Source organism: Stenella coeruleoalba, assembly GCF_951394435.1.
Source record: "Stenella coeruleoalba genome assembly, chromosome: 3".
In the NCBI taxonomy this organism is placed as follows: Eukaryota; Metazoa; Chordata; class Mammalia; order Artiodactyla; family Delphinidae; genus Stenella; species Stenella coeruleoalba.
The window spans coordinates 120,571,848-120,599,006 of NC_137148.1; the positions used below are offsets into that span (position 1 = coordinate 120,571,848).

At 40.1% G+C, this 27,159-nt stretch overlaps 1 protein-coding gene across 3 annotated transcripts in view; it reads left to right on the plus strand.

Annotated features, from left to right (window-relative positions):
• KCTD16 (potassium channel tetramerization domain containing 16) overlaps positions 1–26,983 on the plus strand; it is a 278,306-nt gene extending 251,323 nt beyond the window's left edge. The window contains exons 3-5 of one of the 3 annotated variants that reach the window (XR_013827668.1): positions 14,514–17,645; positions 18,177–18,242; positions 23,802–26,983. Coding sequence is in view for 1 of the 3 variants with exons in the window: in XM_079917442.1 (XP_079773568.1) it covers positions 14,514–14,968 (455 nt within the window). In the remaining 2 variants the exon portion in view is untranslated. Of the gene's footprint in view, positions 1–14,513 lie in introns of all 3 variants that reach the window. The other 2 variants (XR_013827667.1, XM_079917442.1) reach the window with 2 other exon arrangements.
• The last annotated feature ends 176 nt before the right edge of the window (positions 26,984–27,159 follow it).

The following is a 27,159-nucleotide window of genomic DNA, read 5'->3' on the forward strand; positions in this document are numbered from 1 at the left end:
AGAAGGACTAACCAAGTAAGTGTTCTGATGTACAGGATAAAGCTGGAGACATCTCTCAAAAACTGATTGATTGTTGAAGATTTGAATAATCTGTATATTGGGATGCCTTAAGCATTGATACAACCATGGCATAATGGGGGAAGAACTGGACTTAGAAACAGAAAAATTCTCCATCTAATACCCAGCCTAGACAAATCCTTTGCTTTCTGAGCCTCATTTTCCTCATCTGTAAGACAGGAATAAGGACATCTGTCTCATAGAGTCCCTGCTCTCCATCTCCGTTCCTAGAAGTCACCCCCATGAGTCATGTCTGGACTCTGTAATAACATCCTAACTGGCTTTCCTACCTCCATTCTTACTCACCTATAATCTCTTCTCTAGAGAGCAGCATGAGTAAGCTTGTAACAAAGATAAATTAGATCATGTAATTCCTCTGTTTAAACCATCCTTCTCATTGCCCTACATAACTCCTGAGTGTAGCCTTTGTAGTTCTTTACATTTTGGCCACTGTCTCTCTCTTCAACCTCGTTTTCTGCAGTTCTCCCTCTCTCACCATATTCAAGCCATGCATGTCTTCTTTCTGTTCCTTGCATATTCTTATTCCTACTTCAAGACCTTTGCATCTGATGTTTCTTTTGCTTATAATGACTTCTACATGATCTTCACAGACTGGCTTCTTTTGGACAATAGGTTCCCGCTCAAACATCAACTTCTCTGGAGATGCCATCTGACCATTCTATCTGTTGATTACAACTCTCTCACCCAACTCACTCCATCATATTTTCCTGTTTTATTTTCTTCAAAGCCCTCATCACTACCTGAAATTTTATCTTTTACTTGTTTAGTGTTTATCTTCCTTACTAGAATGTAAAATACCAGTGACCAGCTGTGTACCCATTGCCTAAGAGTGCAGTCAAATATTAGTTGAGTGTTGAGTGAATAAGTGCGAGGATCAAATGAGGTATAAAAAATGGAAATGGTTCTATAATCTATCAAGTGTTATACAAATACTAGGTCTTTTCATTTCTTCTCGCCTGTTAAGTCATGACTCTTCTCAAATCTTTGTCAAAATGGAACAAGCATAATATTCAGCCAGGAACTCTTCCAAATGGGAACTTACTTTCCAGGAACTTACAATTTAATGAAAGACAAGATTAGCATGAAGAGTAAAATAAATGATTTTTATGAAAAAATTGAAGATAGCCTATATTCACTTGCTAAGGTCAGTTTTTTTCTTTTGTACCATACCACCCCATGTAACTATATGGTTGCATATATATGACATAGAATTATTGTATAGAATTAGAGGAGAAGCATGGAAAAAGGAAATTTGAAATAGTGTTGATGTGGGGAGAGAGCAAGATTTATCAATTTGGAATTTCTACAGGCCCATAAGAATTCTCAAATTTAACTAATTATCTTCATCCCACTGCCCTCTGCCCTTAGTCTCTTCCTTTTCCTGGCATCTTTTCATAGATCTGTTGGCCATTTGTATGTCTTCTTTGGGGAAAAAATGTCTATTCAGTTCCTCTGCCCATTTTAAAATCAGAGTGTTTGGTTGTTGTTTATTTTGTTTGTTTGTTTTACCTGTTAAGTTATATGAGTTTTTAAATATTTTTTTGGATATTAACCCCTTATCAGATATATGATTTTCAGATATTTTCTCCCATTCTGTAGGTTGCCGTTTAATTTTGTTGGTTGGTTGTTTTGCTGTACAAAGTCTTTTTGGTTTGATGTAGTCCCACTTACTTTTTTGCTTTTGTTGCTTGAGCTTCTGGTTACACAACCCAGAAAAGTCATTGACAAGACCAATTGTCAAGGAACTTTTACCCTATTGTTTTCTTCTAGGAGATTTACAGTTTCAGACCCTATGCTTAATACTTTAATCCATTTTGATTTAATGCAGCCTCTATCAAAATCCCAATGGCATTTTTCACAGAAATAGAAAAAAAATCATAAAATTTATACAGAACCACAAAAGACCCTGAATAACCAAAGCAATCCTGGTTTTAAAAATAAATAAATAAACAAAGCTGGAGGCATCAAGACATCACAGTCCCTGAACTCAAATTATATTAAAAAGTAATAGTAATCAAAACGGTATGACAGGTATGGCACTTGCATAAAAATAGACACAGACCAATGCAACAGAATCAAGAACCCAAAAATGAACCCTCGTATGTATGGTCAACTAATTTGACAAGGGAGCCAAAAAAAAAAAAAAAAAAAAAACACAATGGGGAAAGGATAGTCTCTTCAATAAATGGTGTTGAGAAAACTTTATAACCACTTGCAGGAGAATGAAATTGGACCTTTTTCTTATACCACTCTTTTAGTTATCTTTTTTAAAAGCTCTTTCCTTTCTACAGTATTTTCCAAATGTTAACAATCGAGTGTGTTACTAAGGGTCTGATTATTAATGCAAAGGGAATAATATACTTAATAACCAGGGGCCAAGCAATGTAGTATTCAAGAATCTCACACTCTAACTTCCCTGTGGTTATCACAGGGATCATATTTTCCATCCCCTTTGGTCTGGAAATCATTAGTGCTAATTTATGTTGATAGCACTCCATTGCATTCATTGCTATTGGATACATCTGTCAAACCACTTGAATATCTGTTTTAAGTGAATTAACCACAAAAGTAATGGTGGGATCCACAATGAAAGATATTTCTCCCTATAAGAAGGGTGAGTTGGGCAATCTTATGAAGTTGTGCATTTGTTTGTCATTAATATGATTTAACAAAAAAGGCAAATCATATATAAAGGAGTAATAGTGAACTATCATCACAGTACATAATTTACCCCCTCTTTTAGGAATTCTTGTTGCCCTTAGAGCAACAAGACATGACATGCTGGTCATGTATGGCAATCTTTGCTCCAGAGCCAAGAGGAGGAAAACTTCTCTTAATCATTCTGTTCATCAGCAGTGCTTTCCTAAATATTATAAATTATGCGAATGGAATCAATTCTTTGGTAACTAGCCCATGAGAGTAGAAAGTAGAGACGTTGGTTAGGTAATATGAAGTTGGGCTATGGGTAGACTGTCTATTGAAAGAAAAGCAGAAAAATGGGAGATTACCTATAAAGTATCTTTATTAAAAGTACCCTTTAGGGCTTCCCTGGTGGCTCAGTGGTTGAGAGTCCGCCTGCCCATGCAGGGGACGCGGGTTCGTGCCCCGGTCCGGGAGGATCCCGCATGCCGCGGAGCGGCTGGGCCCGTGGGCCATGGCCGCTGGGCCTGCGCGTCCGGAGCCTGTGCTTCGCAGCGGAGGAGGCCACAACAGTGAGAGGCCCGCGTACAGCAAAAAAAAAAAAAAAAAAAAAAAGTACCCTTTAAATATTTTACAACTGTGATTGATATGAACATTGTCAATTTGGGTATCAAAGTAATTATCTTTTTAAAAAAATATTCAATGTGTATTGAATATATTCTAGGCACTGTTATCATGCTAGAGACAAATTCTCACCCTCCTACTGGAGCAGTATTGTTATTTCCAACATTTTCAGATGACAAAAACTGCTAGTCACCAGCAGAGTTGTGGCCTATTCCTGTTTCTTTGACGCCAAAGCCCAGTTTCTGAACCACTAGGCTTTACTACCTGCCTCACTATGGAAACTGTGGGATCAGACTGCCCGAGTCTGCATCACAGCTCGTCTCTTAAAGCCTTTTAGTTGCTTAACCTCTGTGTGCCTCGGTTCACTCTTCTGTAAAATGTGAATGACAGTAGAGCTCACTTCATAAGGATGCTGTAAATCTCAAATGAGATTCTGCAGGGAAAGTGCAGAATAGCACCTGGCATGTAGTAAACACTCAATTTAATGTTGTCTATTATTATTACATGATAGGAATATAGGCTCTGGCTATATGGGAAAATCCTAGATTAAAGCCATCTTTGTCCCATTTTGAAATCCTAATTAAAAGAAGAGTAATTAATCAGTGGCCAATTGGCAGAGATCCATGTTCAGTTGGAGTTGCTAAATTCTGTTAATCTTTCTTTTCTGTTATCATCTGAAGACAGCCTGGTGAGAATAAGGTGCTCTTTTCATTTTATGAAAAGTGAAAGGGCAACTCCATTTCCTTCATTTCCTTTCATTGGCCTTCTTTTGGAACTTATAGTGAATGGAATGGTTAGGTCTCTGCCCAATAAGCTCCTTTCAAAAAGATATCATTTCACTGAAGCATCATGATATACTGATGGAACAGAAGTTAGTCTTGGAGTCAGATCTGCCAAATATCAAATCCTGGTGTCATCTTTTATTAGCTTTGTGACTCATGGGCAAATGAGTCAACAGTTATGAAATTCGGTTTCCTCATTAATGAAATGGGAATCATATTAACCACAGAGCAGTGGTTCTCAACTAAAGGTGATTGTAGTTGTCGTGCCTGAGTGGCAGAGGTGCTACTGAGGGGAGAAACCAGGGATGCTGCTTCACAGCCTACAATGCACAGGACGGCCCCCGCAACAAAGAATTATTCAGCCCAAACATCAGTAATACCGAGGTTGAGAAACTGCCTTCGTGTTGTTGCTAGAATAAAATAAAAATATTTGTAAAGCACTTAGACCACCTCTGACATGTGGTTGGAGCTCATAATTCATTGATGTCATTTGCAGGGAGTTACTAATGTGAGTTCCCAGGCTTCCTCTGTCAGGTCCAAGCATTGTGATAAACTCATTCACACGGAAGTGTCAGACTCATTCTTCCATCAAGGGTGTATGCAGTTTAAAAGCAGGCCTTTTAGATGCTGATTCTGAGTAAATCTCTATGATGAAACGTCAGCCTCCCTAGCGCCTGGGGAAGTTTGATCCCCATGCACCTCCTCTTTCCCCCAAGGAGGTGGGAATTCATCACCGTAACTATTTACCTCTTTTCACTGGTTTTGAAGATTCAATGAGATGATACAGGTAAAGTGTCCGGCACTGTGTACGGCATAGGGTAGGTGCAAGCGTAGGTCAGTGTTAGCATCACTTAGTGTCTGTCTGACTTTCTGTCTGTCTCTCTCCATTAGGCATGTGGTCATATTAGAGGAATCTGCTTTCTCCACATTGCTCTGCCCTGTGTTTATCTTCACTGTACTCAATAATGGACTCTTCCTGAGAGCTTTTTTCCCCCAGGTGATAGACTCTTCAGATACGAAAACCTCTCCACTTGGGTCTGATTTTGCCTGCATGGCTCTACACCCTCCCAGCTCTGTCCCTGGCAAGGCCCCAGACAGGCTCCAGACCTGGAACTGGGCTTTGACACTATTGTTAGGACTCTTTCTCTCTCCTCATTGTAAACAAGCGTGCTCAGTGGCCTCTAAGGTCCCTTCCAGGTCTCGCACTCTGTGATTCTGTCTACAGTGAGTTCTGCGCTGCATCCTGATTGGCTTTCTCACGGCTTTCTCACCCTCTGAAGTTTTCTGGTTAACTCCGACTTCAAAGCAGTTTATGACTTGTAAGTGTTCTAAGACAGTTATTTTATCTGTGATTCTCAAAAAATTCCCAGGGTACTCTGGCTCGTGGACAACTGATTTTTTTCTTTTACCAGGAGAATCAATAGAAATTTATGTTTGCATTTACCCATAAGCCATATATTATTGTGTTTTGATTTTCCCCACTTTGAGGAGGTATCATATATTGCTTGGTTGTTGAAAATTCATTAAACAGTATTAGCAAATATTAAATCTTAATTAAATGGCAAAGGGCTTTTTTTCCTGTGCTAATTAAATGCATACTTCAAACACTGTTGATTGCTACCAGGGCAGCCTGGGTAGAACAGAAGACCGGTGGAGGGGGCGTGACATACCCCACACATCAGGAATGTACCAGAGCTCTTCATCCTTCATTTAGTCATTTTCAGTTCTTTCCAGTGAACTCGGGGAAGGGAGCTGAGATTTCTTACATAACTATAATGATTTTTTAAAAACCTATGAAAACCCGGATTTTCAAGTTGTTCGATCAGGTGGTTACTTTGAAAAGTTACCAAAGGGATGGAAAAGTTACCACTGAGACTATCATGTCTTAAAGTCCACACTTTAACCCTTTTGGCCTATTAGTATTTTTAAATATCTCTAGTAGAAAATTCTCGTGATATTGAATAACATGTCCACCAAAAAGAGCAGAGGCTTTGCATTAAAAGAGACCTCGACTTGAATTCTTTTTTTTCTTATCAAAACCAGAAATTTATTTCTTAAATTCTGGGGAATGGAAGTCTAAGATCAGGGTTCTTAATCTGCCACATGTAAACTCTGCAACTTTGGGTCAGATAATTAACCACTCTGAGCTACAGTTTTGTCTTCCACAAAAAGGAAAGAGTAACAATCCACCTGTAGAGTTCCTGTGAAGATTAGATTATGTAAAGTGCTAAGCAAAATGCTAGGCACATAGGAGTCCTCAATAAATGATATCTATTATTATGCTAAGTTTCTGGTTTTGGAGGTACAACTATTGTTTTATTTATTGTTGGAATAACTGTGTACAACAGGTGGCAGTATTGCCTTAGTATGTCTCTTGAGAGTGTTAGTCAAATTTGTTGGGACTAGTGTAGCAAAGAGGCTATGATTCCAGAAAAGAAACAAGTCACCAACAAAGTAGCTTAGAAAAGTAACAGTACTTGTTCTCTAAAGCACTGGCCAATATTAGTGGTAGAATTGTACAAGTGTTCAGAAGATGACAGAGGTAAACTAGACAGAAATTAAAGGTGTTAATATGAATTTGATATAGTGTTCAAGACTTTTATTGTAAGTAACACAAAATTACTTTTATTGTAAGTAACACAAAATTACCTTTCACTAGATTGAGCCAACAGAGAATTTCTTGGCTTGTAAAATTATAATGCTGGGAACGGGGCCAACTTGTGATACCACTAGATGTGGGGCTCTGTCTCTTTGTCAGCTTTGCCTGTCCTGCTTGGCTTCTTCATGCGTGAATATTCTCTCGAACTGGTAAGGAAAATAGCCAGTGAACTCCCATCCTCCTGGTTTGGTACATCCCACATCATAAGGCAGATACTACCCATAAGTTCAAGTAAAACAGTCACAGTGGGGACTCCGATTCACCCAGCTTGGCTCACTTGACCGTGCCTGAATCATCCACTACAGTTGGGAGATGGGAAGTTCACATTTGGTCCATGTGTCCTCCCCTTATGGCCAGACGTGGCACCATGGTTGACAGCCCCTTCAGGATGTGATAGGGAAGAGGCAGTTCCCTAAAGGAAAAGAAGGGTGGTTTTACTGGAAAAGGGGGACATGCAAACCCTGTAATAATTTCATATACATTTCATTCTAAGAGATAAAACACTCTGAGATATTGATTGAGAGGAGTTGTAGCAGAACTTACTATTTGGGGGACTTGTTCAAGTTTATGAAAATTGGTGAAGAAAAATATAAAAGCAAGTCCCAAGACTGGGTGGGAAGAGAGATCAGATGGGCCACAGAACTCCCTATGAAATAGGCAAATAAGGACTTTGGGGACAGGAGTAATTCAGTATGATCTTAGCTGAAAAATGCTGAGACTTAAAAGGAGGAAATACAGTAAAGAGGAGGAAAGTAAGAGAAGGACAAAAGACCCTGGAGAATGTGAAATAAATGTGTCATCAAGGAGCACTTGAAAGAGCAAGGCAGTAGACCAGAAAGTTAAAGTTCAGGATTACAGCCTTATACACATGATCGCATTGCTTTATTTAGAGAGACACCTCACAGGTGAAAAGCCTGAGCTACGAGGGTGTCTGAGCATCACCAAAGTGGAAAATTATGTGACTAGAGACCATAGTTGAGTGGTTAAGAACGTTCATTTTTACTGAAGTTGTATAATGCCTTTGGGAATTTTTGGATATTAATAAATAATTATGAGTGATGATCAATTAGAAAATCTGTATATACAGTTATTCAGTTCTGGATGGATTTTGCCGTTATCTCTGTTGATCAGCATGTTTTATGTTTTTGCCACATGCATATAAATGTCCAGTGATATGCCTAAATGTTTTCCGTTTTGCAGGTCAGTTTTCTCTATCTTTTTTCTTTTCTTTTGGTGGAAGGTTTACTGCCTCTCACAAACACTGTAAACCAAAAATTACTTTCTGTACACATCATCCATTTCCTCTCCCGTTCATTTTCATGCAGATATTTCCTGCTGCCCTGATAGCCTAGTGTTTAGGTACCCTGGAGTGTGCATTAGAATTCAGAAGAGGACAAACCCAGGCTTTAACACAGGAAAACGGACATTAAACAAACCTAGAAACACATCCATAGTTACACATCGTGGTGGTGTGATAGAAACAGGTTGGAAGTTAGGACTGGCTTAAATTGGGTTGGGGGATGAATAGGTAAGGTGCTCTGAGAAAGGGATGGACAAAAAAGTGCTGAACAGGTGGAAGTCAGAAGAATAAGTTGCTGGTAGAGGGATGATCAGATGCAAAACACTTAAGGTAAAAGAAAGGGCAGCTGGGCAGAAACTGAACTGAGATGATTTTTATATTTATTTATTTATTTATTTATTTATTTATTTTTGGCTGTGTTGGGTCTTCGTTTCTGTGCGAGGGCTTTCTCCAGTTGCGGCGAGCGGGGGCCACTCTTCATCGTGGTGCGCAGGCCTCTCACTATCGCGGACTCTATTCTTGCGGCTTGCGGAGCAGAGGCTCCAGACACGCAGGCTCAGTAGTTGTGGCTCATGGGCCCAGTTGCTCCGCAGCATGTGGGATCCTTCCAGACCAGGGCTCAAACCCGTGTCCCCTGCATCAGCAGGCAGACTCTCAACCACTGCACCACCAGGGAAGCCCGAGATGGTGGTTCTTACTTCCGTTCCCTAACTCCTCCATTTGCAGTCATGGTCCAGCAGGTCGAGAGCTGTGTCTTTCTTTTCTGTTGCATCCCTGGCGGGGTCTGTGTGTTGTTATTAAGCTGTTGTCTCTCGGCTTCAAACCCACCCCTCTCTACTGTGCTGTCTGACGCTGAGGCTGAGATTCAGCTAACCACCCTCTTCATTGGCCAAGCTGGCTTCCTGTTAGATTCTGTCTGTAGGGGGCGCTAGAGGAAGACCGTAATAACAGGGGGAGAAGAAGGACTCCATATTTGCTTCCTGCTCTCATCAGAATCAACTCAGCTTTTATTTACCCCAGAAGCAGTTGGTTCCACTTCTTTTTTTTTTTTTTTTTTTTTTTTCTGTAATCCCCAGAGCCAGTCTCCTTCAGAGATACCAGGACCAGCAGTCATGGTGCCCTCCTCACATGCCTGGGTCTCACCTCCCATAGGATGCCTTTTGCCAGCATCTAGGTTCTAGTAACCCCCTCTCTTTTATTTGTCTCCCCAGCCCTAAGGGTGGTATCTGCCTCTAGCAGTCACTATCTTTGACTCCTCCAACATCTGTTTAACCAATTCCTTATATTAAATTCTCCCTGTTCAGATAACAGGTGGAACGTCTGTTTTCCTGACTGGCCCTGGCAGATGCACGGGTGGTTTAACTGTCTGCTGTTGCCCAAACTTGCCATGTCTTAATGAGGATCCCCAGCTGGGTCCCTTCAAGGCCAAATGTCCCTGAGTGGAAAAGGTCAACCACAAGCAAGAAACGATGATTGTCAAGCTGGAAGATGTATTTTTCTCAGATGCTTGCACGGTCTGCCTATTCCCAACCTCCACTATGCAATATCTTTTCCAAGGTTAGCAGAATTATAAAAACATCAATTTGGGCATTATTGCCTTTTCATCTGGGACACCGAGAAAGTGTTTCAGCAGCCTTGATAAATTAAATCTGACCACCTAGCTCCCAGACTGGCAGGTTCCTACATCATTGACAGAGAAGACAGGGGAAAGCAGTTTTCCCAGTTGTTGCTGTAAATGATGTGCATTGTGTTCACAACCATTATTAGCAGGTGGAGAATTTGAAGTGTGGGTAGATTGCAGAACTGCCTCTTTTAAAAATGCATAAGCACTTTGTGAGTTTTCTAAGTCGTGCTTCCCTCAGTCCGGTTTGAATTTTTCATAGGGGAAAAAGATTCTGTTGTCTTTCCTCTTTTATTCCTTCTTTGTCAGTACGGACTTAGGGCTACAGTGGAAAGGGAGCGAGTGTAATCATATAATTTTCTTGACTGGTCCTCAATTTTTCCAAGTTGTAAAATGTTGGAAGATTCAGTGTTTAAGGACTTGAGGCTATTGAGTTTCCTGCCCCTTACCATTTAATCCAAACTACAAATTTCCCTGGGCTCTGGGTTTAAATTTATCTGATGCGTCCTAAAGTAAATTTTTATTCTGGAAGACTCATCCATTTGTGAAATTCTAAGCACTGCACTTTGAAGGAACCTTCCTTCCAAAATGATCCCCTGGTCATATACTATGTTCCTCTCCAGTCCCAAATAGAGTCAGACATTATGAAATGCTCGGTGTACATTTTCCTGACGAGTCCAATTATAGCATCAGTGTTCTTCCCAACATGATGCTCCAGCCAGACCTAAGAATTGGTTTTATAGCGTGTTAGTGGAAACCTAATCATCATATCTAACAAGCTCCTGATCTTTTTCGTTTATGTAGATCAGTGTCTGGCTTCTGGTAGAACAAATGTGGAACGTGTACACTGATTGAAATGCGTATTGGATGCCACAAACCGTGAAACATCTTTACCTTCATTAACTATCTCATTTAATTTTCCTAAAACCCTTATGAGGAAGATACTATTACTAGCCTTATTTTTCAGATGAGGAAACTGAGGCTCAGAGAGGTAAAGTAATTGATCCAAGCTGACATATTTCAGGGCCTGACTCTGGAGCCTGACATCTGTCTGCTACATTATCAACTTGATAATAATTCAACGCATGTGTCTGGCTCATTCATTTAATCGTCAAACATTTATCAAACCTCTATTATGTGCCAGGCAGCAAAAATGAAATCCAGCAAATTCAGCAATGGTTTATTTAAAAATAAGGAAGAGCTATTAGGCTCTTTGACCAGCAACTAGTTAATACACCCCTCGAAAGGCAGTGGAGGTTTTGCTTTTTTAATATCAATAAATCAGACTTTTCTGGCAATGAAATGGCTTTCTCCCTCTATCTGACTAATCAATTGTAACCTATTTTCTCCTCAAATGGAGAGATTTATTCCAGCCAGCATTGAAACCTCAGCAAATTGAGAGCAAAAGTATGTTGCAACCTGAAGTACCGAAGTATTTAGGAGATCATATTTTGCTGTAATTGGGTGGATTCTAGAATACCTAGAGTTACAGAACATACCTTTCATAGATGTATTTACACTTTCCGGAACAGGTGAGTACATGTCAGTGGGACTGCAAGGGCGAAAGGGTTTTCTGTGTTCTGGTTTGTAACCTCTGTCTGCTGTGGTTAAATTCTCAGGAAGGGGGTGATACGCCAGACAGTGCTACCAAAAAAGAAACAGCGTGGTTCTCTTCTCACGTTTGATTATTTTTCAAATTTCATAATGACTCTTCACGAAGCACCTCCAGCTAGACTGTGTTAATCCCATATTCTTCCTTGATTTCAACCTAAGACGTAGACTTCAGAAGCCATCTTATGAATTATCTTTCCAAAATAGTAAAACATTCAGATGTGCTCATTAAATATTGAAACGTGGTAGTATGACAAACTCCACTAAAATTAATTTGTTTCATTTCCCTTTAATAGTGATAGCGCCTAGAATAAGTGGAAAGTAATACTTCTGTTTGCCTAGAAGCTGGTGGATCCCAGCTGATATTTAAATCCGTGATCATCCTGGCAGTCCAGGGAGGAAATAATGCATCTGTGCCAGGTTCTTGGCTTGGACAGATCTTGGAGGGCTGCGTGCGGTTTTCCACATGAATACACAGGACTCCCTCGCATGATGGTGTTTGCGTTGTTAAAATGCCTTTTAGAAAAGCCTCAAGGTTTCCCTCCAAGTCCACTGAATGGAATGACTTTCAGGGGAAGGCAACTGCTGGGCAGAGAAACACAGGCTTGTATTTCGACCGGTACAGCAGGTTTTATGGCCAAAATATTTTGTCGTCTTGTTTTAAGGTAATAGGAGTACTCCAGCACATCTCCTTCTTCTTCTCCTTTCTGTCTTTCTCCTGTTCCCCTTCTTTCTTTTTTTTAAGGCTAAGTTCAATTTCTGAACTTTTCTCAAAAAATAAAAAATAAAACTAGATCAACTCTGGGTTGAGGTGATTACTTTTCCTTGGTCCAATTAGCTGGAGCCATTTTTCCATCGAGTCATATTAGTATAGGGATGGTCAGGTTTGGAGAGGCAGAGGCAAAGTCTGCCTTCTGAAGGAGAAAAAACGTTCACCTCAGAGTCTGGGCTGGCAGACAGAAAGCATTTTCTGTTGCTGCTATTTTCTGTTACCAGCTGGCACGTGTTGAACAGTTTCTCTGTTGCACGGAAGAGATTTGTTTGTAATAGCCTGAGATAACTAGGACATTACTGCTGTGGTGATTCCTTTTAGCTAATGGGATTGTTGCCTTTCGTTTAATGGGTATATAAGTACATGAATACTCAGTCACATTTTAAAAAGTGGTTCAGAAGAGCAGGTATACGTGAGAGAGACTTTTGGAACTGTGCTTTACAGGGACTTTTTTTTTTTACTATCTCAGGGGAAAAATGTATAAATTGCTATAAATATTTAAATCATTTAGCTATGTAGAAGGCAGGCATTGTAAAAGACGGCAGGATATAACTTTCCTAATGGTTTCCATTCTAGGGTTCCTCTACTTTGACCACATTAGAAATGACAATAAAGTGAGATCTTATTATCATGTGACTTATTATTTATGAGTATAAGATATAGTGCAAATCAAAACTAGGTCTCCTTTAAAACGTAGAAACGTACCACATTATCCTTGTCCTCAATATTAGCATTATAAAGGGGATTGATTTCCTTTTTTTTTTTTTTTTTGCGGTACACAGGCCTCTCACTGTTGTGGCCTCTCCCGTTGCGGAGCACAGGCTCCGGACGCACAGACTCAGCAGCCATGGCTCACGGGCCCAGCCGCTCCGCGGCATGCGGGATCCTCCCGGACCAGGGCACGAACCCGTGTCCCCTGCATCGGCAGGCAGACTCTCAACCACTGTGCCACCAGGGAAGCCCTGATTTCCCTTTTTTTTTATGGCTTAAGTGCAATGAACTATATGAAGTACCCAGTGTATAACATATGATCAGTAAACAATATTAAGTTCATGACTCCAAGAACACTGTGGCTGTTCGAAGGGTGGAAGGCTGGGAGCAGTGACTTATGTTTAGGAAATTGCTTTGTGCCATAATTGTGGATTTCCTAGTTTAGGGAGCCACCAACTGAGTATCTGAAAAGTGGCTCTGCCTCCAAATAGCTCAACGCAATGCTATGAATCAAGACTTAGGGAAATAGAGAGAGAGGAATTCACACTGGCTTAAATATATTGTAGTGGGTCATATAAGTGAAGGCTCATTGACAGGTCTGGCTTCAGGTATGGCTGGATCCAGGTATTTAAATGTTATTATTAGGATAGTATTTTAATGAATTTCTACACTGTGACTTGAGCTATTTTCTGGGAGGACAACAAGGAACATTTCACCTTGTCCACCTCAGGGTGCTCACGGTATAGTAGCTGAGATGCCTAAGGTAGAAAAGAACTATAACAAAATATGATATGTGCAATAATAGATGCATTTACAAAAGTAGACCATAACTCAGAGGAAAAATGTAACAACTGCTTCTGAGGATAGGTAAACAAGGATTCAGAGAAAATTGAAAATCAAAACAATTGAAAATTGTTTTGAAAGAGAAGCAGGAATTTTACAGACAGCCTTGGTTATAGTATTTGGGAGACCTGTATTCAAATCCCAGCCCTGCCATTTACAGATAGTGCAAACTACAACAAGTTTCTTAAATTCCCAGGGTCTTAGTTTCCTTGTATGGAAACTGGGAGTGGAGCTACTGATTTCTTCAAATTATCATGAGGACCCGGTGAATTGATGCATGCACAGAGCTTACATGGGGGCCAGCACAAAGTAAGCCCTCCCTGACTGGTAGCTGTCATTCCACTCTTCTAGACTCCCCCTATTTACCTGACTGCAATAACATGGGGCATTGGATTAGGGTTTAACATCAGCCACAGTAAAATCAGCTAGCATTTAGTGAGCGCTTACTGCATGCCACACATTGCATTAAGAATTTCACTTGCCTTGTCTAAATCCACCCTACAACTCTTGGAAGTGGGGAAATTATTATCCTCATCTCACAGATAAGGAGACTGAAGCTTTGAGAATTTAAGGGATATGCCAACGTAGCAAGGTTAGTGATGGTATAGCTGAGTAACTTTCTGACTCCAATGCCCATGGGCTGAAGCATTACACTATATTTCTTGTCATGCAGCACGCCATCATTAACTTGCTTCGCTCGATGAGCTTGGCTGCTGGGTACTCCTGTTGCAGCCCATTCCGTGTGCCATCCCATTTCTTCTAAAGACATGGTTGTGGATGCTCGTGTGTGTGTGTGTGTGTTCACATGCTGTGTTGTTACTCCGCACTGAGCTGCCTGGCATTCATCCCTTGGGTCCTGTGCTTCCTTGCAGGTGAGCCATCTAGGTGGTCATCCTCGCACTGTGATTGCTGCTGCAAGAATGGCAAGGGTGACAAAGAAGGAGAGAGTGGCACCTCTTGCAATGACCTCTCCAGCTCCAGCTGCGACAGCCAGTCTGAGGCCAGCTCTCCCCAGGAGACAGTCATCTGTGGGCCTGTGACGCGCCAGACCAACATCCAGACTCTGGACCGTCCCATCAAGAAGGGCCCCGTCCAACTGATCCAGCAGTCAGAGATGCGACGGAAAAGTGATCTGCTCCGGACTCTGACTTCGGGCTCCAGGGAGTCGAACGTGAGCAGCAAAAAAAAACCTGTTAAGGAAAAGCTCTCAATTGAGGAAGAGCTGGAGAAATGCATCCAGGATTTCCTGAAGATCAAAATCCCAGAGAGGTTCCCTGAGCGAAAACATCCATGGCAATCTGAACTTTTGCGGAAGTATCATCTATAGTGGAGGGCGGGGGAGGTGGGAGAAGAAACAGATCGTGTCACCGTTTTGAAGTAAACCTCCTAAAAGAAATTCATATCTGAAAAGAAAAACAATAACTAACGATACACGTTTGTTAGAATACAGTAGCCCATTGATATACTACTGCCTGTTTACCTAGTTCACCTTAACATGTCAATCCACAGGGTAGATTTCTTTCCAGATGTGGAAGTATAAGCATCTCTCTCTCTTCTTTTTGTTCTTTATTTGTTTGTTAACTGGGTCCCGTGTGCTGAGTATCTTACGTATAATGAGAGCCAGCTACATAAGTATCGCTGAGAGGCCTTGGGAATCATTTATCCCAAACTGGGTTTTGCTCTCCTCTTCTACCTCCCTCCTTTGAATGAGAATATGGTAGAGATCTGACCCATTGCCATAGGTCTGAATTTTTAAATTTTCCTTTTCCCTTTTGTTTATGGGGTAAGGGGGGAATGGCAGATTTATATGACTTTTCACTCAAATCGATTATGTGCCAGTTTATATTGACTCCGTATGCATGAGTATCTGTGCAACACAAGCCCAACAAAGTGTGTATATACACACAGTGCACATGAGCCCAGGGCCTGGGCATCCTAAGAGGTGCGCTTCTGCTCCCAGCAGCACCCTCTTAGAGTCCTTCAGACACAGGAGCCTCTGCTCTTATCTTAAAACCCTTCTGGGAAGATTTCCCAACCTGTCTTGGCAACACTTCCTAACATCAGAGAACCTTCATCATCAACAAATTACCTTCCTTATTTCAAAATTAACACCCTCAGGCTCCATTTTACTGCGTTGCTCTTTCTCCGCACTAGGAGAAGGTGAGAAGAGCTAGTCACATATTCTTTGTGTTTTTTTTAAAAAAACAAAACATCCCTAATCCACAAAAATGACTGCAAAACGACCCCATGTGCAGCCTTCTCTACCCTGAGCTGAATTACCTTCCTTCTCGCAGTGTTTTCAGAGTCCTTACTGCCCACGTTTTCATCGTGTGGCCTTTTCACGTAATCCACATTGAGTTCTCTGCATTCCCGTGTAGCTGTGGAAGTAAGAAAAACACACAGCACTTGGATGAGTGTCCAGCCTTTTGTTTTAAGAGGAAATTGTATTCCACACCCCTCCTAGTAATGTCTCATAACTTGTTCAAATGGCAGTGCTTCACTGTTACTTCCTTATATCCAGTTTCTTTTTTTTGCCTTTGGGATCTGGGATTTGGCTGTGTCCATACTAGGATTTGGCTGTCGTTTCTGTGATGTCTGTGAACAACCCAGCTAGATAACTGAAGCTCTGAAATTAAGACTTTGGCTTTCTGAGCTGTCTTTCTTGATTATATCCTTCACCTATATAGACACAGCCAAAAAGATACTGTTAACAGCCATCCATCCACGTGACTCTGTATTCTATTAACGTACCAATAGTTTTCTCATAGACTTGTGGTAAGTGAAGATTAAAGGGCAAGGTTTTACTTTCAGCATTCCTTGTGCATTTCAGTGGGAACTGAAAATATAATTTGTCCATCATTAATTGTGTGCCAAGCACTACTAATTTTTTTTTTTATTGTGTGTGTGTGTGTGTGTGTGTATGTGTATCACAGGTAATAAAGGCAACTGGATGATGTTTGTAGGAGGGAAACATAATGACCAATTGCTCCTTTTTGAAATCTTTCACTGATGCACATTTATCATATAAGAGGTCTGTCTTGATCCTGTTACTATTGCCCATTAGTATATGGATATCTTTCTGAATTTTTATTAATTCTTACACCTGGGCAACAGACTCAGCCAATGTTTTCGTGTCCTAATGGTTCGAATGGACTTTACAGTTTTGCTGAAGTGGAAAAGAAAGGTCATTTGGGGAGCTGAGTTGTCAAGAGAATTATAATTATGAGTTTAAGTGGTGTTCTTTTTTGCAGTAGTATATTAGCAGACGTTTAGTCTTAACTACAACCTAGCTTTGTACAGCCTACCCGTATGTCTTCATTCTTTTCAGTGTTTCTTTATACCACATCAAAATATCATATTAATAATAGAAGATTCTGCAAAGGATCATAGAACTTAATGGGCCAAGAAGTTGAATTTGGTGAAAATATCCCCAAACTCACTTTGGTCAAATGATTCTTATGGTCCTACTGGAAGTTCTGTCAAAGAGTTGGGGGTCTAACTAAAATGGCCAAAGTCCCAACTTTCTTAAATTCCAGACCTGATTGTCATGCCTTCAAGATAGAAACACACTAATAAGAATTAGAGAACTAGTAAGATGACAGTCAACACACTACTCCTACTACGTACTTTAAATAGGAAATTAAACACTGCAAAAGAAAATGTTCATGGCATTATTTCTCTGTTCTTTGACCTGTCATGAATTTGTTTCTGTTTAGGCTGTCCTTATACCCCCAGTGAACAAAACCAGTGGTGGCAAGTCTGTTTAAAACAACAGTAACATTTTAAATCTGAGTCAGCTCTAGACTGACACTCACACCAAATAGTCCAAGTAGCTGAAACAACAACATGGTGTCCATTTGTGTGGTTGTTGGTGTGGAGATGACGGTAGACCTGATCAGTAAAAGGCTCTGCAGAGGCACCGAGTCCATGGACATCTTCAGTCCTAGTTCAGGTGGAGTTCAAGTGAGGTCTGTGTGGCCTGCAACGTTGGAGATGAGTTCTGGGTAAGTGAGTTAGAAGATGAAATGCTGTAGTGGCCCTGCACCATGAATCAGGCCCATTTTCCTGAACTTAAAATAGTTTGAAGAACTTTTAGTTCCTTTCCGGACAGAACAATATATATGGCTCGCTTCTTGAATATTGGTTATGACAAGGGCTGATATGAAGAGACTAGTAGCATCAAATAGGTCAAATGAATAACGAATCATATGTGCAGAGCCCCTACTCAGGTAGCCTCCTAGAAAATTCTGCAATGCTAAAATCCATTGAGCTTGGGGAGGTCATTCTCTATGGTACATGGGTCTTCTGAAGGCAGAACTATATTTAAAATAAAGTCCCCCTACCCACTGTCAAAAAGGGAGTGATCTGTGTTTAGCAGGAAAGGGGGAAGACAGGAAAATAAAACTGTTGGGTCATTGTGGTAGTGTGCTGTCCCTCCCCCTGCTAAGAAAAAAATTGCCCTGAGATATGGCTATAAAACATCAAAGTGAAGTGGTTTCCAAAAGTTGCAGTGATGTTATCCTTTGTAATTGTAGGCACAGTTACCTTCCTGGAAATACATGCATGATGAATTATATTAAAAGGGGAACAATTCACAAACCGTAAGTGTTCCCTTTGTTCTTTATTCCTCCATAGCTATGTCTACCCCCAGCCAATTCATTTGCAGGGGTTACATCTATCGAAGGGGAGCTAACAAGGATTTTTTCACTTTTCCATTGGCCTTGTTTGGGGCACCTTTATCCATAGGCACAGACCAGATGTGTATTGTTCATTTGGGGTCCTCTTAGTTCCCACTGTTTGTGCTTCTGGATTACTTTTGCTTCTCTGATTATCCTTTCTGATTCCTTTAGATTTAGATGCCTTTCTGATTATCCTTTGTCTGTGCCAAGCAAAACATGCTCCAGTGAGACAAAGAAAAGGCATATATGGTGTTTTGCAAAATTACTTGACCCCAACTCCCAAAATGGGAAACAAACTTTGATTCTCATATATTTTTCTCTGTTACAGTTTCAAAGTTCCAACTTTGTATTTGTAGTGTCTCAATCCAGAACACTTAAGTGCTGGTATTTTCTGCCACGAGCTATCATAACGTGCAACTTGACTTGTCTTGGTCTTCTGGAGGATATTTCCTAGATTTAAAACTCTGTGAGCTTTTAGGAAGAATCGTTTGTCACCTTCACGTGACATGGCAATTTTCAAAGGAAAAATGATGGGAGTTATTTTTTCCCCGATGACTCTGTGGCAGATGAATGTTTTTGCCAATCTGCATGCTGGGTTATACGTTTAGCATGGGCCGTTTCTCTCTTAATGTCTCGGTACTGTTGGCATCTTGCAATCTTGATGGCCCACTGTTCCAATTTATTTATTTTCTTTTATATTGTCAAAATAACACAAGAGAGAAAGAATCAGAGTGAGCATTCTGTATTCTGAGGTAATATGGAGTTAGATGTCGTTTGAACAGGACTGTACAATGATTAATATCTGCAGAGAAATTAGACCAAATGAAACCTGCTGAAATGGGTTTGATTTATATTACCTTCATCATTCTGATTTTAGAAGAAATGGTTATTGCTCTCCACCGCTGATGAAAGAAAAGAGTGTTTGTTAAACTTTAATAATCACAGCTTTGTGATGCAAGCACAAAGCTTATTTGTTTGGAATGTCTGTTTTTCTCATCTTGCCATATACATTGGAATGGAGATTCTTCCCCTAGTGACCTCCACTGCAGAAGTTTTGGCAGTGTTTCCAATACTCGGCGTGCATAAAATCATTTGCAGCACTTGCGTAAAAATGCAGATTCCTTGACCCTAACCCCAGAAAGTCTGACTCAGAAACTTCAAGCGGGGCCAAAGAATCTGCATTTTGGGCTATCATCCTTAATGGTTTTGATGAGATGGTCTGTGGACCTTCCTTTAAGAAACTCTGCTCCTTAAGGACTCTGCAGAGGTGAACATTTCTCTCACTTCCTAGTGGCGCTTCCTCTCACTTTCTTTCCACTACAAATGAGTCAAAGCACGCATGATTCATTATCTTAAGAAAAAAGACCCAAAGATCATTCTAGGACTAGGGCAGAGCAGATTTCCATAATTCGTTTGCCCTTTCATCTGCCTGTCAATCATAACATTTTTTCCTTTCGTGTATGTTTGATGTTTGTGCCTTTGTTTTTTTTTTTCCAAACTGAAAACCTACACCAATATAGTTTTATGACGGGGTAGATGGGAGCACATCTCTGAGTGAGATGTGTCCTAATGATACCCAACAAGGAACAAAAATAATGACCTTTTCCAAAGTAAGTTGTTCATTTCTAGGCCCTTTTACAGTGTGAGTCAGAGGAACCTTCGAGTGATCCATAATGTAATGATGTGTATGGCCCCAAAGGGGGTTCCAGTAACTGCACATACAAGCCACCAAAATGAATATGGAATGTTTAGTGAATTTAGCTCTACTTCACGGATGAAATGCTGAGTCATTGTATTGCTAAGTGTGTCCAATTTGATTCAAGCAGGACTAGGAAGTTCTCAGAGTTGAAGACCTTGAACCCCAACGTTAACTAAAAACTTCAAGCAAAATCCATGGGGGAGAATAAATTTTTTAAAAAGAAATAAGGAGTGTTTTCAAAATTCCATTTGTAAGGACATGAAATTCTCTGATTTTCCAGTCGCTCTGATTGGAGAGGTGGCCGTACTATGATTATTCAGAAAGAAAAAAAATTTGGAGGTTTCAACGACCCAGTTGGTTCTATCCATGTAACACAGTAACTGGAGATGTACCAGATTGCCACATGCAACGGGAAATAGAGAATAGATGGCTTAAATTCATGCTTGTCATGATATTAGTTAATATTTAAGTAAAAACTATGAAAGGAAAGTAAAGAGTGCTTAATGAAATGAATGCACTTGTTGCCACTAATTAAGATTATTTGGCCAAGAATTTTTTTTAAATCTTAAATTTGATTCAGTTTCTTTTCCCTCCTTTACTTCCCAAGGGAAGTTTACTTCTCTTTATTCCCTAGCTTCCTAACCTTTAAAAAAATGTTCTTCTTGTTTGTGAACAAATTGTGGTGTTTATTCGATAAAGAATTTTTAGTTCCTAGACTGTCATCTTTGCTTTATTTAGGGAATTTACTTTGAAAAGCCTGAAGAAAAATATGTCCCAGTCCAGTGACTATCAAGGGGTTTTTCCTGGGGGAGGGAGGAGGTGATTTTCCTGTTAATCAGCCTTCTAAAAGCGCTTACACGCCAACTGGAGGATTAAGTAAGTCTCCTCTCTCCAGCGACCTCTTCCATCTTGTCAGTATTCTTAGAATTGACCTTTAGCTAATTTACCTGCACTTGCACAATAAAAATCAACATAACTGCAGACTCTCTTATTGCTGTTGTTGGCTGCATCCACCACAAATGGAAGAGGATTGATGCGCAACTAAGTAGTGGAGGAGAACTGCCTTATAATTGTGTCTGTGTGTGTATGTGTCTCTGCATACACATACATGTGCAATTTTTAGGTCAATGTTGGGTCGGTGGCTAGTGCCCATGGTAATGCTATCCAAGTTCAGGGAAAACGTCTTTGGTCACAAAGTTTAACAGCTTTTCATTCAGCACAGTTGTTTGTCAATACTTGAGAAGGTTGAGTAAAGCTGGTCTCCTGATACAAAATTCAAACGTTACAGATTTCTGGATGAAAATCAAACTCATTTTCATTTATATAGTCACTAGTGACATCATACTGAAAGAAAAGAAAAAAAAAAGGAAAGAAAAAGGAAGCCTTGAAAGCTAAACTATGCATAGAATTCACATTGATCACTAGCAGTTTTTCTCAACTACAGCCAGTGGTCAGTGGTTTTTCTTACATGTGAGAGACAGAAACACTTCCAGGAAAGGCTCTGATTTGCGTGGGTTATGTGCATTTAAGGCAGTGGCTCTCATCCAGGCGTGATTTTGCACCCCAGGGGGCTTTTGGCAATGCCTGGGGATATTTTTGATGGTTGTGGCTTGAGAGGTGCTACTGGCATCCAGTAAGTAAAAACCAGGGATGCCGCGAAACATCCCACCACGTGCAAGACAGCCCTCACAACAAAGAGTCATCCAGCCCCAAATGTCAATAGTGCTGAGGCTGCGAAACCCTGAGCTAAGGGTTGGCTCGGATTTTCCAAGGCATTCTTAACCATGTAGAGAAAGACTTCTGGGCCAAGGGATAGGATGAAATGAATGATAATAATTTGTACCACCTGAAATCTGCATAGGGTTTATTTATTACCCCTTTATACAGATGTGAATGCTGAGATTTAGAGACAAATAGGTCATTTTTTTCCAGGGTTCCAGTAGTGATGAAGCAGGCCTATGGTCTAACTCTGTCTTCTACTTAAATCTTTTTCTGCCTCAGAAAAATGATACTTCAGTGAAGTTATCAACCTAAAAACAGCTAAATGCGTTTGTTGTGAAGCACTTTGGGAGCATTCTGAGTTCGTGTGACCCGATTAAGGATGCTTTTCAACAGTAGAGAGCAAGGTGCTCTCAGAAAGGAAACAGGAAAGCGGGGGCAAGAGTGCTTAGAACAGGCCAACGATTCCACCTTTAACTGCTCATTGTGTACTTTGTTTCTTTGGGTCGAACATCCTCACTAAAGATGATATCTAGGTCTTGGAAAATATGATCCTCAGACCCACACAGATGACCCCCATGCGCACATTTTCAGAGCTATGACAAGTCTAAGCAAGGCCCTGGCTACCGAGCCTCATTATTTCATTTACTTGTACTGACCTCATTAGAACACAAAACAGGTTTGTATCTTAAATAATTTGGCATTTTTCTTTTCATTTATCACACCAACATCACAGTGATAGAGTAAAGGTCCAATCATTCTACCTCCATTTCGTACAAGGGAAACTGAAGACCCAGAGAGTTGAAGTCAGACATTCATCTATTCATTTGTTCATGCATTCACTCAGCAGGTATTTGTTTAGTGCATACCGTGTACAGGTCACCGTGATGAGCATTATAATCTACTAGGGAATCGAACTTGGGATACAGAACTTGAATTCAGATCAAGTTCGCATCCTAGGCTAACATTATTTTTGTATGTAACTCTGATCAACGTTCTAGATTTATGGTTTAAATTTTTTTTTAATTAATTTATTTTATTTATTTATATTTGGCTGTGTTGGGTCTTTGTTGCGGTGAGTGGGCTTCTCATTGTGGTGGCTTCTCCTGTTGCAGAGCATGGGCTCTAGGCATGTGGGCTTCAGTAGTTGTGTCATGCGGGCTCAGTAGTTGTGGCTCGCAGACTCAGTAGTTGTGGCTCACTGGCTCTAGAACATAGGCTCAGTAATTGTGGCGCACGGGCTTAGGTGCTCCGCTGCATGTGGGATCCTCCCGGACCAGGGCCCGAACCCGTGTCCCCTGCATTGGCAGGCGGACTCTCAACCACTGCGCCACCAGGGAAGCCCTATGGTTTAAATTTTAAGTTATAAACAATGTAGACTACGAACTTGTTATGCGCTAGAAACTCTACTAGGTGTTGTCTATGCCTTATTTAATCCTAGAATAACGTAATGAGGTAGATCTTGTTACTCTCCTCTTTTTCACAGATGAGGTCAGTGAGACTCAGAAAGGTAAGGTAGCACCTAGCCTGACAACGGCAGAGACAGATTTTCATCTGGGTTTATTAGACTCCCAAGGCTGACAGCTTCACCACCTCGTGACATAAGCTCTTCTTCTCTGTTTTCTGGATTTCACCTTTTTATAGTTTCTTCTGCTCTAAACAAAAGGTAGCCAGGATGATTCCGGCCTGACATCCTTCCTGCAAGTTGTTCGCTATTTTGAGTTGCAAGTTCCACTGGACGTGCATATCCCTAGGAGATCAAGGAAAAAAAGATTTGGGGGGTACCACAGACTGTACTTAATGGTAAAAGCCCTATCAGGGGGCTTTGTTGTAGAACAGGTATCTAGTGAGGACTGAGCCCTATGAAACCCACAGTGGTAAGATAGCCCCCACGTCAGGAGGATAGCGCCCACAGCTGCTGGCTGTGCTGTTCACAGGTGACCGGGGCAAATTTCACGAAAAGTAAAATGTGTCTGTATATGTGTGTGTGTGCGTGTACATGCACGTATTTGCCGTTTTTACTTTTTGGCTTTTTAAACAATTTCAGTTTTTGTTCATGACAGGTCAGAAATCCAAATAGGATTGACTGCCCCTAGCATCTCATCATTACTATTCTAAGTTGGAAAAAAGAGAGTCATCTAGAGAAAAGAAACTGCACTGAAATATGTGAGTGTGTGTGTGTGAGGAGTGTGTGTATACTTGTGTGTTGTGTATGTATGTTTATGTATAAATTTTGTGTATATATGTATATATGAGTGTACATCTATCTGAATGTATATATATCTATATCTATACATTTGTATACACACATAAATCTTAGTTTGAAACTGTTTGGAATTTTGGGTTTGAGGGACTTATAATTTATTTTTGATTTCCTAGATAGTCTAAAATAGTTCTAATTTCCAAAAGTCTCTTCCACTATGAGTATATGTATATATCTATGGTACAGAGAATATGGTTAGAATACCTAGGTTTAACATCTATGGATGCAAAACCAAATAAAAGTGCATTTAAGGAAAAGCCAAACTTGGAAAAACTGGCTTTCTAATTTGAACCATTTGTTGGAATTTCAAACTACTGTATGTGTTTTCAAACTTGCTCATTAAAACACACACACACACACACACACACACACACACACACACACACACACACAAAACCCACCAAATGAACACGATGATGTTTAGGAAGAAAAGAATAAGAAAATGTAGGTCTATGATAGCACAAATCCAATGATTACCATACCAATGGTACTTCACCTACCTATTGGTTAATTTACTATCTTCTCATTGATTTTACTTCATCATTCATGGGGGGGTGCCCCCGTGGCCTTATGTATTTGTAGGTGGAGCTAGTTATCTGTTTAATTACTTTAAAACTATAGTAAATAATTAATATGCATATTGTAAACATATACTAAAGCTCAAGGGCACATTGTAATAATAACCAAACATTTCCTAGACTCCTGCAAGTAACCCTTTAAGCCTGTTTATGCAGATACCAAAATAGTTGCTCAAAGAAGGAACAGCATAAAGTTAAATGAAAGAAAATGTTACTTATCTGTTTTGGCATCCTATATGCATATGACCAAATGACTGAAATTTGGGCACTCTTAAGGATACAGTAAGTTATGTTTTCATTCATAGGCATGTGCTTTGCATATTTTGGAGACTATGAAAAGTGTTTTAAGTCAACCTATGCAAACAGGGCTTCCCTGGTGCTCCTTGGGATCAGTTTGTATGCATACAGCCCATACCTTCAGAAACTTAGCCTGGCTCCCAGGCCAGGTCTTAGCTGATGGTCCAAGCACAGACTCCTCCTCCCAGGGACCTGTCAGGTTTGCTCAGACAGTCAGAAACATTTGCAAACCTATCGAGTATGGTCATTCCTTTTTTTTTTTTTTTTGGTCATTCCTTTTTTTTATTCCCCAAATCTCCCTGCAAATGTGGTCTTAAAAGCATAAGAAAGAAAACCAATTTTGTAGCAATTTCATGTTCTAATTAGGTTTAAGGACACTTGAAGAAGGAATGTTTGTTTTTCCCCAAAATTTTAGAGCAGAAGAGGAGGTTTAACATCAACCTTGGCTTCAAGTTCTCCTATCATTTTCTTTCATTCATTTTTATTCTAAAGGAGAATGTTGAATCAGGATAATTTTGCTTAAAATATTCCGCTTAGTTTAGAAAAGGACAGATTAATTTTTTTGTGTGTGTATAACATGAGGGGTGGAGAAGTGGGTGTGCCAGACCCCTCATTACCCTGTTTCTGATCTAAGGAAATGGATTCAGGAATTATTGGAGTGGTACCCTACTTAAAACACAAAAACAGAAACGTAGGGGGCCCTATTTCAGAGTCCCATTGAAAGCTGTTAATGGGATCTCCTGTAAGTGGGTCACCACTTATATTAGTGATGGCATCTCACTTGTTTCTCTGATAGGAACTTAGTCTGTAACATCAAGAATCTTTGTGTTGGCTGAAGGAATTGAATGAATGATCTCAGTTGAATTCCTGTTCCCCACATCTTTCAGAACCAGCAGAGCACGGGGTAGAATCTAACAAACAAAATAATTTGTCCAAATTAAATCAACATGTTTAAATAGTATCGGCATCGCTCTCGATCAGCGCTTATAAAGACCCTGTTAATTATGCTACCTGTGATCTCGGTTTGCCAGGGATCCTCAAGCTCCTCTTGTATCCATCTTGGATTCTTTGAATGTGATGTCACCATAGATAAAGGAGTCTGAATTTCACTGGTACTAACCCTGAGTGGTGTTCTACTGGGGCCTTGCTCATGTTACTTTTTCCTGACCTCATTCAAGTGCTTGATGACTTGGGTCAGTTTGTTGCACACTGATGCATACCAAGTGACACCCGCTGAAATTACCTCTTCTCCTTTCCAATGCAGTTCGCTTGTACATAAGTGTAATGTCAAATTGTTTACAGGTTCTTTTTGTGTGTAATTGTGATAGCAGACTTAGCTCAAACTTTAATCTGTTTACTGAATGGTGTTAAAATGAATGTGCTTATTACAGTATAAACATCATTAATCATGGACTCACATGAATGCATGTCTACATGTCGTCAATTCCCAGCAGCTCGGTTATCCAGCAAAAAGTCTGCGGTCTGTGAATAGCAAATATACATAAACTACTGTGATTCTAATAACTCAGTAACTGTTTTTACCTTGGTATGTAACACTGTAAATTTTGGCTTGTTGTACTTCTTTCTTACCTATTTGTTTTGCAAGAGAAACATGATGAAAGATAGTACTACTAATTGTCCCAGTGGAATTGCACATCGTTTTGGCAATCACTGGTCCACCCCAAAGGCAACTGCCTATGATAGAACAATGGCCCTGAGCAACGTATAAATATATACATACATATTTATGTATGCAATATCTACAATGCTAATTACTACCATCTATTCTCACTGCCAGTGGAAACAAACTATTTTCTTTGGAATCATTGATGGATATAAAAATTTTAATTTGCTATTAACTGCTTTCATATTCTGTTTAGTTCTTATAGTATGGTAAATGATACAGGTGCGGTATCAGTATTGTAAAATTGTGTGGTGAAAACTACAAAAGTCATTCTGTGGATATATTTTAAAAGGCAGACCAGAAACTATATTTCAGATTCTTGTGTGAATATAATTACAGAAATAGGTAACTATTTTTTATGTGTTTCCATAAATGACTCCATTTCATATACATTGTAATTTAGCACCAATCATAATAAATCATTTGGTAACATTTAGTTGTTAGAGATATCTATTTTCAGTATTCATGAGAGACTGATGATTCAACATTATTTCATGCTAACTCAAGAATTTTAGATGGAAGGTAATTACCATTGCAATTAGTTTATTTCTGGTTTGTTATGGCAGCTTGCTGGATTGGGGTACAAAAAAGGAGACTTA